This window comes from Anolis sagrei, chromosome X, assembly GCF_037176765.1.
Source record: "Anolis sagrei isolate rAnoSag1 chromosome X, rAnoSag1.mat, whole genome shotgun sequence".
Classification (NCBI taxonomy): domain Eukaryota; kingdom Metazoa; phylum Chordata; class Lepidosauria; order Squamata; family Dactyloidae; genus Anolis; species Anolis sagrei.
The window spans coordinates 90,346,675-90,360,579 of NC_090034.1; the positions used below are offsets into that span (position 1 = coordinate 90,346,675).

Sequence of the window (13,905 nt, forward strand, 5' to 3'; positions counted from 1 at the left end):
CTGAGCTTCAATTTTTCCAAAATTTGGTGAAGGTGCATTTGACCAATTAGTTCTACACAAATAGCCACTGGATGTTGAATCCACTTGGGCCTTAAGCAGAAAGAGAAGGAAAGCACATCAGCATAGTTCCTACTGAGCTTTAGCACTGTGCAGAAATGCTAACTGCGGCCCTCCAGCTGTTTGCGCCTCCATATCCCAGAATTCCTGACCATTGAATAAGCCGGCACGAGCTCTGAGATCTGGGGAGACCCTCCTCTTGGTCCCACTACCATCTCAAGCGTGGTTGATGGGGACGATAGGGAGGGCCTTCTCAGTGGTGGCCCCCTGCCTCTGGAACGCCCTTCGAGGGGAAATAAGACAGGCCCCATCCCTCCCCTCCTTTCGTAAGAGCTTGAAGACCTGGTGGTTTCAACAAGCCTTTGAAAATGACCAGTTCTAACTCAGCCCCACACATTGTCTAATATGGCCTTATTCTTCCTACCAGTTACCCAGATTCTTTCCTCTAATGAGCCTCGGAATGAACAACCACAGACCCCTACCTAATATTATTGTTGCCTGCCATAGCATTGCACTTAATTCCCGGGCCCCCTAGAATTTTGGGGCTTGCACAAATCTTGGCTAGGCCTTTTAAATTTTTAATTGCCTAGAACTGGCAGGATTATTTTTAATATATGTGTGTTATGGCGGCAATTTTTATGCTTATATTTTGTTTGTTAATCTTATGGTTATGTTGTTTTTACTTTGTATGTTTTGTAATGTTACTTGAGAACCGCGTTGAGTCCCCTTGGGGAGATGGAGCGGTATATAAATGAAATTATTATTATTATTATTATTATTATTATTATTATTATTATTATTATTATTATTATTATAGGGCTTCTAGGAGTTGGAAGCCCAAATACCAGGAGAGACGTCGCCTGGCCTTTCCTACAGGGCCTTCTAGGGTTTTGGACTTCAGCTCCCAGAATTCCTAACCATTGGCCAAGGCAGCTGAGGCTTCTGGGAGTTGAAGTCCAAAAGAACATCCTGTAGCGGTGCGCGTTCAGAGCAACCGGAAGTTCGCTCTGTTTTCTGACGTATTCCCATAACTAGTAAAAGGAGTGGCGGAGCGCAGTGACATCACATGTGTGCGCCGGAAAAGAGCCTCGCTTGGCGAGCAGTCCCGTTCTGAGGGGCTCTGAGCGGCGTCGGAGGCCTAGCCATGGCAGCCCCGGCGGTTCCTGGTCCCGGAGTTGGGCCCGGGCCCATGGGGCCGGGAGGCGGCGGCGGCGGGAAGAGCGGGGAAGAGCGACTGAAGGAAATGGAGGCCGAGATGGCACTGTGAGTCCTGCGGGGATGGGAAGAGGGGTCCTCGGGGAAGCCAGGCCGGCGCCTCGGGGCCTTTACGTCGCCGTCCTGCTCGTCTTTCGCCAACAAAACGAGATTCCTTTTGCGTGTGTTTTGATTCCTTGTATTGACAGTGTTTTTTCGTGTAGTTTTATATTAGTGGTTCTCAACCTAAATTCCAAAAAGAAACAAAAAAAGGAATCTGTACCATAAAGTTAGCATAAGCTATTTTTCCATGAGTGCAGAAATGGTATTAGGTAGATGGAAATTAATTATTTTTAAATAGTAATCATCATCCATATTCTGAAGTTTTGACATATGTTGATCTCAGTTTTATGAATTCCTCCATTTATTTGGCTTATTTTATATAAAAGAGCAAGAAAAATATCTACCTTCCTTATCTAGCCACCCATTTGGGAGAACTGCTTCATCAGCATCATATCAGCATCTTCATGGAGAGATAATAATAATAATAATAATACTTTATTTGTACCCCGCTACCATCTCCCCAAGGGACTCGGTGCGGCTTACATGAGGCCGAGCCCAAACATAACAATACAAGCAATAACAAGTGTTGTTTAATGTTCGAAAAATAGATTTTCTCTCATAAATATCTTGTTTCTATTTCATGGATTTATGCCCTTTAATGTGGAGTTAAAAATGGTATATGCATTCACTTCTTCCCACTATTTATTTATCGTGTCAGGAGCAACCAGACAGTTGTATTACATTTTTAACAAAACAAATAAACAAACAGACAGACAAAACACAAATTTTGCAAGCTTGGTAGTTGATTAAATGTCCTTTGACCAGTATCTGGCCACTTAGAGTGCCTCTGGTGTTGCCGCAAGAAGATCCTCCATTGTGCATGTGGCAGGGCTCAGGTTGCATTGCAGCAGGTGGTCAGTGGTTTGCTTTTCTCCACACTCACATGTCATGGATTCCACTTTGTAGCCCCATTTCTTATGCATTCACTTCTTTCCACTGTATGAACACAACCACTGAGGTGGACTATGTTGTGATTATAGTAGTTGACTTCTTTGAGCTTTTTTGTTTGTTTGGGAAATTGAGCTTGCTTCCCTGACTACCAGTGAAGCATTTTCTTTTTTAAAAAGTCAAGATATCATAGCAAGTAGCCAGTAATGAATGTTGATTGGAATGTTTAAATACATAGTATCAATGCTAAATATTACTTTGTACAGGTTCGAGCAGGAAGTGCTGGGAGCACCAGTCTCTTTGCCTCCAGTTGCTCCAGTGGTAGAAGCTGTGCCAGTTGCTCTGGCTGTCCCAGCCGTGTCTGCAGTGCCCCCAGTTCCTGTCATTCGCCCCATCATTGCCACCAACACCTACCGACAGGTAAGCATGCATGAAGTATGTATTCGGATGTGTGTTTTCAATCCAGGACACTTGTTGAAGATTCTGCCTTGACACAGAAGAAGTGTCTGTTTTGAAGTGTGAAACAGAATTCTGGACTAGAAGAGGCTTTACATTGATCTAGCTGCTTCGATTCTTATAGTGCAGTGTGATAATGAGCTCTCCTATTGTCTGGGCAACACAGTGGAAGGTATAGTCTATACTCTAGGTCGGGCCTGCACAACCTGTGGCTTCCAGCTTCTCCAGTGGTCAGGAATTGTGGAAGCTGAAGTCCAAAAGACCTGGAGGGCCACAGGCTATGCAGACTTACTCCAGCTAGACAAAGGATTATGGGTGCACTGGTTTTAAGTTACATTTATTGGAGTGCCAGCATCATGGAGGAACAATATATTGACTGGCTTGGAAGCTTCTAGATGCTTTGAGGTGAATGTTTATAAAAAGTTGGGGTGCCATGAGGCATGGGGTGAGGTATATAAAAACTGACTGGTGGATAGATGGGGAAGGGTGGCCTTCCTTACATTCCTAGAGAAGCTTCACCTGAATGTCCAAACCCCAGAATATCTTTTAGCTCGTGAGTAGACTATCAACGTTCAGCTAATTGTGTTAAAGCTTATGATATTCTAACCTCACCTAAATATAACTTAGGCTGTTTTTCTAACACTTAAAAGACAATGTCTTTATGTACAAGATATGCTTTTGCTTAATGTAAATTGTTTGATTAGAATAAAAGCTTCTCCTTTCTATACCTTCTTCATGGACCTCTGTTCATCATATGATAGCTGGGACCCAATGCTGGTTGCGTGACGTGGGTCAGAATTAGAGAAGCGAAGACGTTATGTTTTTGAACGTGTTTGCATACAATATCTGGATAGTCTTAAGCACTATGCTTGGCTGTTTGTTGCCCCCCCCCCTTTTTTTTTCCTGGTGAGCTATCTTGCCACAACTCTGTTCCACCCTCGTCTCTCACTCGCTGTGCTGTCTTGGCATTGGGTCCCAGCCATCATACTTTTGCCATCATATGTGTGCCTATGTGCATAGGTTTCTCATCTCCCCACAGAACAGGAAATGAAAGTACCTGTAGAATCATTGGTGAAAAAAAGTCCCACTAAGTTACATGGAGTGAAATTGTGATATTAGCAGCTGGTTAGTCTTCTAAGGTCCCTTGCCAGACTCAAAAGCAGGAAATGGGCAATGAGCTCATTGCATGCAGGAATGGGGAGGGTTAATTGTGAAGAAGCACCTGTTCTCACTTGGATAATCTTCATTGTTGTTATTTTTTCTTGTCTTCCAGGTCCAACAAAGTCTGGAAGCTCGAGCAGCAGCTGCAGCCACAGTAGTGACCCCAATTGTGGCTCCTCCAGTGCCATTTGTGGGCCCAAGTATGACCAATACCTCTCTGAACCCATACTTTTATAGCCAGTCTTGCCAAGAAATATCCTTGTTTTTCTCATGCCTCCAGTTGCTAGCTTCACCATTGTGTTTTGGAATAGAAAAATTAAATAGCTTAGTAACCTAATGCATAATAACCATCATTTATTGGTCATTCTGTAACTAGTCCCATTTTGTTGAGGAGTTATTTTTTAAATTGTATATCTCATCCAAGGTTGTTAGCAAAAAGCAAAATTTAAAATAAGAAAACATGTGAAGTAGATGTATAAAATTACAAATATGATCAGTTCATGTGAAAAAAAACTAGAAATCTTAATCAAATAGCTGCAAGTCTTCCAATGCAGCTTTGTTCGGGACACAATAGTAGACAAGTGTGTATCATCAAGATTCTTTGGTGGCCTGGCAGTGCAGAAGACTCCTTTGGTGCCTTTTTGTCACCCACATCTTAGCTGTCTGCAAGACATTCAGTAAATAAGGCTCGTGGATGTAATGTCTGATTTTAAAAATGTCCTTTAATCTTTCTCCAATTTCAGAGCCATGAGTGCAGTTGGTTTGGAATTCCTTTTATCCTCAGTCCACATGGAAGATAATAAAAAGTTATGGGAGTTGTCATTCAGTAACACATGGGGACTCAAATTGGATAAAAACTAAGGAACACCAACCACTATGTAAAATATATATACCAGTAGTTGGTCCTCTGTATCTATGGATTTGCCATCCATAGATTCAACAGCGCTTTGAAGGTAACCATAAGGCTTAGAATCATAGCATCTTTCGCCAGTTTCAGAGCCATGAGTGCAGTTGGTTTGGAATTCCTTTTATCCTCAGTCCACATGGCAGATAATAAAAACTTATGGGAGTTATCATTCAGTAACATCTGGGAACTCAATTTGGGTAAAAACTAAAGCACACCAACCACTATGTAAAAATATATACCAGTAGTTAGTCCTCTGTATCTGTGGATTTGCCATCCATAGATTCAACAGCCCTTTGAAGGTAACCATAAGGCTTGTGTGGCCCTTGATGAAAATGAGTTTGACGTCCCTGTGCTAGTGGATGCAGGATGTTCCAATGTGGTTTTGAATTCAATCTTGTTCCTTTTCAGCTGTTCCCCCACAACGGCCTCCTATCCTCCGCCCAACCTTTGTGCCTCATGTCTTGCAGAGATCTGGTGAGCAATCTAATTATTTATATTTTGCTGTATTTCAAGAGCTTGGTTTAGGAGACCTGATAACTATGGACAGAGGAAGAATTGTTTAAAGCTTCAGACAATGGGGTTGCTCTCATCCGTTTTTGGTTTAGAATTATTTAGCTGCTTGTGCTTCCTCTGTTTTATCAGTTATTCACGCAATGCCTTTGACACTAAATAAATAAATAAATAAATAAATAAATAACTATGGACAAGATGGAGTAAAATCCAACTTGTCCACAGTTGCAAATCCTTAACAATGGGTTCATATTATGCCCAAACTAACCAGGAGCCTTTATGGTCTTGGCATTTCTGTGGAAATCAGGCTCTTCCTGAAGGATTTTACAAAATTCTTGATGATTTTCAGGTCATTTGAAATTTGGAGGGAGCAAACTATTGCTTCTCTTTCAGTTTCAGGCAGCTTTAAGCTGCTGAACATTGTATCATGCTATCAAACAACCAGTGGAAAGCACTTCTCAGTTGAAATCACTTTAATTACTTTTTAAAAATAACTACAACAACAGGTATTCCAGGATTTTAGAATAGATCTTATTCATCAGCATTATGCGTATTGAGTAATGTTTTTTCTTCTTCCAGGTGGTCCTCGGCCCCTGTCAATGCGTCCTCCTCCTCATCACCAGTCCATGGTAGGACCTCCCATGCCAGGTCCCCAGGGCCCACCAATGTTAATGGGGCCACCAATGCAGAGAGCGCCTGGGCCACCCTTAGGGGGCATAGGACCTATGAGACCTGGTCCTCCTGTGAGTACCTTTGGGGGAAAAGGAAGATAAAGTAAAATGATAGGGATATGTTTGATGGACTGAGCTTTCCTGGCATGTTGAGACTGCTTACTGAATAAAGCATCAGGTTGAATCAGATTAGGTTTTCCTAGGGGAACAAACAAGTACTCATAGAATCATAGAATCAAAGAGTTGGAAGAGACCTCATGGGCCATCCAGTCCAACCCCCTGCCAAGAAGCAGGAATATTGCATTCAAATCACCCCTGACAAATGGCCATCCAGCCTCTGCTTAAAAGCTTCCAAAGAAGGAGCCTCCACCACACTCCGGGGCAGAGAGTTCCACTGCTGAACGGCTCTCACAGTCAGGAAGTTCTTCCTAATGTTCAGATGGAATCTCTCTTGTAGTTTGAAGCCATTGTTCCGCGTCCTAGTCTCCAAGGAAGCAGAAAACAAGCTTGCTCCCTCCTCCCTGTGGCTTCCTCTCACATATTTATACATGGCTATCATATCTCCTCTCAGCCTTCTCTTCTTCAGGCTAAACATGCCCAGTTCCCTAAGCCGCTCCTCATAGGGCTTGTTCTCCAGACCCTTGATCATTTTAGTCTCCCTCCTCTGGACACATTCCAGCTTGTCAATATCTCTCTTGAATTGTGGTGCCCAGAATTGGACACAATATTCCAGGTGTGGTCTAACCAAAGCAGAATAGAGGGGTAGCATTACTTCCTTAGATCTAGACACTATGCTCCTATTGATGCAGGCCAAAATCCCATTGGCTTTTTTTGCCGCCACATCACATTGTTGGCTCATGTTTAACTTGTTGTCCACGAGGACTCCAAGATCTTTTTCACACGTACTGCTCTCGAGCCAGGCGTCCCCCATTCTGTATCTTTGCATTTCATTTTTTCTGCCAAAGTGGAGTATCTTGCATTTGTCACTGTTGAACTTCATTTTGTTAGTTTTGGCCCATCTCTCTAATCTGTCAAGATCGTTTTGAATTCTGCTCCTGTCCTCTGGACTATTGGCTATCCCTCCCAATTTGGTGTCGTCTGCAAACTTGATGATCATGCCTTCTAGCCCTTCATCTAAGTCATTAATAAAGATGTTGAACAGGACCGGGCCCAGGACGGAGCCCTGCGGCACTCCGCTCGTCACTTCTTTCCAAGATGAAGAGGAAGCATTAGTGAGCACTCTCTGTGTTCGTCCACTTAACCAATTACAGATCCACCTCACCGTAGTTTTGCCTAGCCCACATTGGCCTAGTTTCCTTGCCAGAAGGTCATGGGGGACCTTGTCGAAGGCCTTACTGAAATCCAGGTACGCTACATCCACGGCATTCCCCGCATCTACCCAGCTTGTAGCTCTATCGAAGAAAGAGATCAGATTAGTCTGGCATGACTTGTTTTTGATAAATCCATGTTGACTATTAGCGATGACTGCATTTGTTTCTAAGTGTTTGCAGACCGCTTCCTTAACAATCTTTTCCAGAATCTTGCCCGGAATCGACGTGAGGCTGACCGGACGGTAGTTGTTTGGGTCATCCTTGGAATGTGGGCAGTAGGGAGTTACTCTATACGGTTCTGGCCCAGCTTACTTGTCCGAACGCATCTGCCTCTGCGTCCCACCTCGTAACTTAAGATCATCCAGGGAGGCCCTGCTCTCGCTCCCGCCAACATCGCAAATGCGGCTGGTGGAGACAAGAGACAGGGCCTTCTCGGCTGTAGCGCCCCTCCTGTGGAACGCACTTCCAAATGAAATACAATCGACCCCATCCCTCCTGGCGTTCAGGAAGAAATTGATGGGTGTATTACAGATTTAAAAAAAAATTAATGGCCAAATTAAAAAAAAGTGGAATAAGTATAACAGACTGATAGAATTGACAGTTAGCTAGACCTTGGACTACAGTCTGGATTACGTGATTTTAATTGATGTTTTAATAATTGATGCTTAATTGTATGGTTTTAATTGTATTCGTTTATATTTATATATATTGGCATTGAATTGCTTCCTAATGTAAGGCTGGCCTGAGTCCCCCTTTGGGGTGAAAAGGGTGGGATACAAATATGTGAAATAAATAAATAAATAGCACTAAAGACATTTAAGGCAGCCTGGGTGTGACAGCACAGCCCCCAATATTTGATAGCTCATGTGAGAGTTGCCTTTGCACTTCTGGTGATGTATAGGGCCACTCATTTTGTGGGGATATAAGGTTTTAAGCACCCATGGGCAGTGTTTTTGCTGTATCAAGTCATTTTTCCTTGGAAGTTTTTTTTTTTTTACCAAGGGTCACAGGTTAGTAGTGGAAGCATCCTTATTTCTCTCTTAATACTCTTTTCTTCACCCATGTAACCTCTTTATTTGGACTTAAGGTTTAAACTATGAGAAGGATTTGTGAGATACAAGTTTTATGGATTGTTTATCTTCAATGGGACAGGGGTGCAATATTGATTGCTGTCTCCTTCTGTATTAGGTTGGGCCAGGGATTCCTGTTGGCCCTTTGGCTCCATTGGTGCCCGTTCCTCGACCTGTGGTGGCCCCTCCAAAAGTGAACCCCACTGTCATACAAGCTGCTCCTACTGTTTATTCTGCCCCACCAGTGAAGAAGCAAGAGGTCAGTGAATGTCCCCATGATTCTGCAATGGTATCTATCAGGTGGACATTTTTTCCCACCACTCTGTGATGTGGGATGATATATAACCACCTTCTTGAGATCCTTGTGCCAAGTGGTTCCTTGTGGGAGTATCTACAAAAAAATTCCCAGTGACCAAAATGCTGTGTTCTCTTCCTCCCCTATCTTCAGGAAGAGCACCGAGAGCCGCCACCACCTGTGGTGGAGGAGAAGGAACCCATTGGGCCAGAGGAACCAGTGATTGGTCCAAGCATGCCAGAAGTGGAGCCAGCCCCAGTGGTGGAGGTGCGGGGCCTTCCCCCTCCTCGTGGGCATGACTTGGTGCCTGCACGAGGGAAGCGGCCCAGAGGAACTGATGCAGGATTTGTGCCTGTTGAGGTAATTAGTGGTGGCTGCTTCTTTTGTGTGTAAATTATTTTTATTCAAACATATGAAATACATACTAGTAAAATACAACAATAGAAAACATATTAATAAAATACAACAACACTTTTTGCATCGTAGAAGGAATTTCATCAAGTATAAGCTGAAATTTGTCAGCAATCACCTTATATGCCCTGCATTTTTCTACTTCAGCCTTCTCTAACTTAGGATTGTCCTGCTGATATAGTAGACTGTGATTTCCGTGCTGCTTGAGAATGGTGATCCCATCCTAAACACATAGGATAACACAATTGGGAGGGGTTCAGCATGAGAAAAGCTGGTCTAGCCCTTCTGCTAGTGGCCATAATCACACTTGTGGCATTGAATTCCAGTGTGAAAAGAGATCTTGGTAGTATTGTATGAATTAATCACCATTTCTTTCTGCCCCTATAGCCTGTAGTAGAGAGTACACCAGAAGACAAGAAGAAAACAAAACAGGAGAAGTTGAAGCGCTGCATTCGCACCGCTGCTGGGACATGCTGGGAAGATCCCAGCCTACTTGAATGGGATCCTGGTATGTATTTAGCTGGTGCATGTTGGATAGTGGAATGTACTATTGGGGAAATCCTATTACAGGTACAAGAGGCCATTTACTCAAGCTTGGTGTTTAGTAAATAGTCTCTTGTACAAGTAAAAAGTATTGATATTTACTTCTACAAGAGACCATTTACTCTTTGCAGAAGTAATTTACTCTTGTACAAGTACATGTTGAATGTTAGGTAAATGTAAAGGTTTTCCCCTGACATTAAGTCCAGTCGTGCCTGATTCTGGGGGTTGGTGCTCATCTCAATTTCTAAGCCAAAGAGCCGGCATTGTCGGTAGACACCTCCAAGGTCATGTGACTGGCATGACTGCATGGAGCACCATTATCTTCCCACAGCAGTGGTACCTATTGATCTACTCACTTTGCATGCTTTTGAACTGCTAGCTTGGCAGAAGCTGGGGCTAATACTGGGAGCTCACTCCGCTCCTCTGATTTGAACCGCCAACCTTTAGGTCAGCAAGTCCAGCACCTAAGCAATTTAACTTACTGCTCCACCTGATATTTCTTCTTAATTTGCTTCTGGCCCTGATTTTTATGTTCTAAGTGTGGTTAAAAGCCAGGGGTTTTTTTTCAAAAAAAAATCTTGCTTTGTCATTCTGTTGTATGTGGAATAAATAGCCAATCTGACACTTTTTAAACATTAGTGATAGAGAATCATCCACATATCTTTTGTATAACATACTCACAAAATGGAACTAGACATATCATGCTCAGCTTGCTTTTATTTCATATATTTTGACAACTGCCTGTAATCTCAAGGGTTAGAAACTTGTGGAAGGTGCGAGCTCAAAGAAGCCCAGCTTCATTGTGTTCAGGGGTTCTATTCTTTGTTCTTCGCTGTCAGATGATTTTCGAATCTTTTGTGGGGACCTGGGCAATGAAGTGAATGATGACATCCTTGCGCGCGCCTTCAGTCGCTACCCATCCTTTCTGAAGGCCAAGGTCATCCGGGACAAACGCACCGGCAAGACGAAAGGATATGGTTTTGTCAGCTTCAAAGATCCAAATGACTACGTCCGGGCCATGCGTGAGATGAATGGTGAGATGATATTCAGATCTATTAAATCTTGATGTGAGGTACGGATAGGCAGAGATACACAAATTGCTCACATCATTCCCAATGCAGGGACTACTCACAATTTGCTAAGAATGGGAAAACGCCAAAACTCAATGGTAGAAGATGTGCTTTGCATGCAGTTGTCCTCATTGCTATTGGTAAAATAATGAAAGCAGCTGATGACAGTGTAAACTTCTATCTGAAAATGCTATAAAGCTGCTGTCAATCAGAGTTGCAATTACTGGGCTAAATGTACCACTAGATTAACCCATATTCATATGACATATTTTTAGGACACTATGCTGCAGAAAGGGGACTTTTCTTTGGCCCCTTTTTTCAGTTCACCCAGCTTCATATTCACCAGCTTGAAGCAAAATAATAGACTTCATGTTCCAGTTGCCTGGTCCATACTGGCATCATGGAGCAACAGTGTGGTATTACATACAGAACCTTCTCTGTAAAAGCTGTTCAGCAGTGGAACTCACTGCCTTGGTGTGTGGTGGAAGCTCCTTCTTTCGAGGCTTGTAAACAGAGAGATGGCCATCTCTCAGGGATAGTTTGTGCTTTTCCTGCATGGCAGAGGCCCATGTGGTCTTTCTTATGATTACATTATTCCCACTTGAGAAGGCAGGGTTGGTTACAGACTCAAACTGCCTAGATATGAAAGCTGGGGAAGGTGGCATGAAGACCATATCCAAAATATTTTGAGCTCACTTGCAGCTAATCCACCTTTGGGAACTATGAGCACTCAGTTGTCCCTTTGGTGCTGTAAACATCTGGTGCTTGTACAGGCAAAACATAGTATGTGAACTAGTACTGTGAGGTTAATCAATGATTTTATCAAATAATAATAATAATAAACTTTATTTATACCCCGCCACCATCTCCCCCAATGGGGACTGGGAGCTGCTTACATGGGCCAAGCCCAAAGAACAAATTGCAGTACAAAAATACAAATTGCAATAAAATAAACAACAACAATAAAGTATAAAACAAATTCCTTGTGAGGCCATAGAGTTTATTGTGAGGCGGTTTGGGGAATAGTTTGAAATGGCCACTACCTATGAGTAGGCTTCAAAAGGACTTTCCTACGTACTGAACCTACTTTTCTTTTGTCCCTTTGCTATGGCAGGAAAGTATGTTGGAAGTCGGCCTATCAAATTACGTAAAAGCATGTGGAAGGATCGTAACATTGATATTGTGCGCAAAAAACAGAAGGAGAAGAAGAAACTTGGACTGAGGTAACCAAGCAGAGATGGTGGCATCTATTTTGCTTCCTCTTCCCAAAATTGCCAATATCTGGCATCTCTGAAGATGTTTAGCCTCGCCCTCTGCTGGGAAAGATGAACATCACAGGGAAGATGCCAACTGAAGATTGGAGGCACTCTTGCTGCCTTCCAGTCTGAGGCCTTCCATGTTTCGGAAAATCTGTGACGTCACACGTGTCTCCCAAGATCTCTATAGACTTAAATAGTGGCTTTCAAGGCTCATGCGGAGGAGCCTCACAACCAGTAGTCACTGCTGGGAATATTTCCCAGTCACCAACAATTTCTGCAGGCAACAATGTTGTAAATGAATAAATATACATGTAGCCTTTTGCTTAGTTTATTGGCTCAGATTTTATTTTGTTTGAATCATTGCATTATTTTCTTTCTGCCCAAAACCTCCTGTTTATTTTGTTGTGAGTTTTTTTGAAAATTTTGTTTAAAAAAATCAATGTGTATACAGATAGATTTTTATGCTAATGGACTAAATCCAATTACAGTAGATCAGTGGTTTCCAACTTTGTTTTGACAATGGACCACTTTACCATGGATTTACTTTGACCAGTGACCACTCCAAATTAGTACCAAAAGAGTTACGAATCGGTTTTTGGTCAACTTTAGATTCAGTTTGGTTTGGTTTTTTTGGGGTGCTGATTCAAAAAATTGAATTGCATAGACCACATCAGCTCTAGTTTCCGATACAGAACATATGTCATCCAATAGTCACCATTTGCTCTCCCACAGAAAGCCATATTTAATAAGCCTCGGCACTATAAGAGGGTTTCACGAGACCAGTTGTAACTATGTGGTAATGGTGAGGCTGCCAACCATATTTTCGTTCTTGTAGACCACTTGTAGTCCACAGGCCACAGGCCGGGAACCACTGCAGTAGATCCATTGAATCAATGGGTTTGCATTTCAAAGATGTTTACTTACCATTCAGCAATTGATTCAGGAGGTGTGAGCTGATGGGGACTAGCAGCTGGAGCCAGGCCATTGTTGACTTATGCAGCTTGTAAATTCAGATGTGATAATCATTGTGATAGCAGCCCAAAACTGATGGCTTCTTGTCCTGTTAGGCTTCCTGGAGACATTTCACTGGCTAGTGTGGGAACAGGATGTTGGTGTAGTCTTACCCAGCTGGGCTTTTTAGAATATAGTAACCTCTGATGTAAACCTTTTAAAATTGTGTTTAACATTGTCAAAATTTACTTGGACTAACCTCTGTAATAAATTAATGACATTTATCTTCTTATTGTCTATCCAGGGGTGGGGGATTAATGGCCTTCTAGATGCTGCCTGTCTTCCTCCTATTAGGTATCATGGATACTATTCATAGTTGTTTTTCTGTCAATGTACGGAACTGCTTTTCTATGAGAACTGGACCTAGTCGCCAATGCTTCCTCTTCATCCTGGAAAGAAGTAACGAGTGGAGTGCCGCAAGGTTCTGTCCTGGACCTGGTCCTGTTCAACATCTTTATTAATGACTTAGATGAAAGTTTGAAGGCATGATTATCAAGTTTGCAGACAACATCAAATTGGAATGGATAGCCAATGCTCCAGAAAACAGGAGCAGAATTCAAAACCATCTTAACAGATTAGAAAGATGAGCCAAAACGAACAAAATGAAGTTCAACAGGGACAAATGCAAGATACTCCACATAGGAAAAAAAGAAATGCAAAGATACAGAATGGAGGACACCTGGCTTGACAGTAGTATGTGTGAAAAATATCTTGGAGTCCTCATGGACAAGAAGTTAAACATGAGCCAACAATGTGATGCCAATGGAATTTTGGCCTGCATAAATAGGAGTTTAGTGTCTTGATTCAGGGAAGTAATTCTACTCTGCCTCTATTCTGCCTTGGTCAGACCACACCTGGAATCACACTGTGTCCAATTCTAGGCATCATAATTGAATGTTGCCAAGCTGAAATGTGTTCAGAGGAGGGTGACTGAAATCATCAGAGGTC

The 13,905-nt window shown here is 42.6% G+C and overlaps 1 protein-coding gene across 1 annotated transcript; it reads left to right on the forward strand.

Annotated features, from left to right (window-relative positions):
• Nucleotides 1-1,111: 1,111 nt before the first annotated feature.
• Nucleotides 1,112-12,272, forward strand: LOC132780237 (RNA-binding protein 42). Its single transcript, XM_060783831.2, has 10 exons — nucleotides 1,112-1,320; nucleotides 2,529-2,682; nucleotides 3,992-4,079; nucleotides 5,195-5,260; nucleotides 5,876-6,039; nucleotides 8,487-8,627; nucleotides 8,817-9,023; nucleotides 9,462-9,582; nucleotides 10,457-10,651; nucleotides 11,802-12,272. The coding sequence occupies exons 1-10, from the start codon at nucleotides 1,202-1,204 to the stop codon at nucleotides 11,912-11,914; spliced, it is 1,368 nt and encodes a 455-aa protein (XP_060639814.1). The 5' UTR covers nucleotides 1,112-1,201; the 3' UTR covers nucleotides 11,915-12,272.
• The last annotated feature ends 1,633 nt before the right edge of the window (nucleotides 12,273-13,905 follow it).

What these genes read in the sequence shown, in the direction of transcription:
- LOC132780237 (XM_060783831.2), top strand. Translation starts at nt 1,202, where the DNA reads ATGGCAGCCCCGGCGGTTCCTGGTCCCGGAGTTGGGCCCGGGCCCATG. An exon ending in AGTGCCATTTGTGGGCCCAA is followed by an intron (nt 4,080 to 5,194) that starts GTATGACCAATA and finishes GTTCCTTTTCAG; the next exon opens with CTGTTCCCCCACAACGGCCT. An exon ending in CAGGATTTGTGCCTGTTGAG is followed by an intron (nt 9,024 to 9,461) that starts GTAATTAGTGGT and finishes CTGCCCCTATAG; the next exon opens with CCTGTAGTAGAGAGTACACC.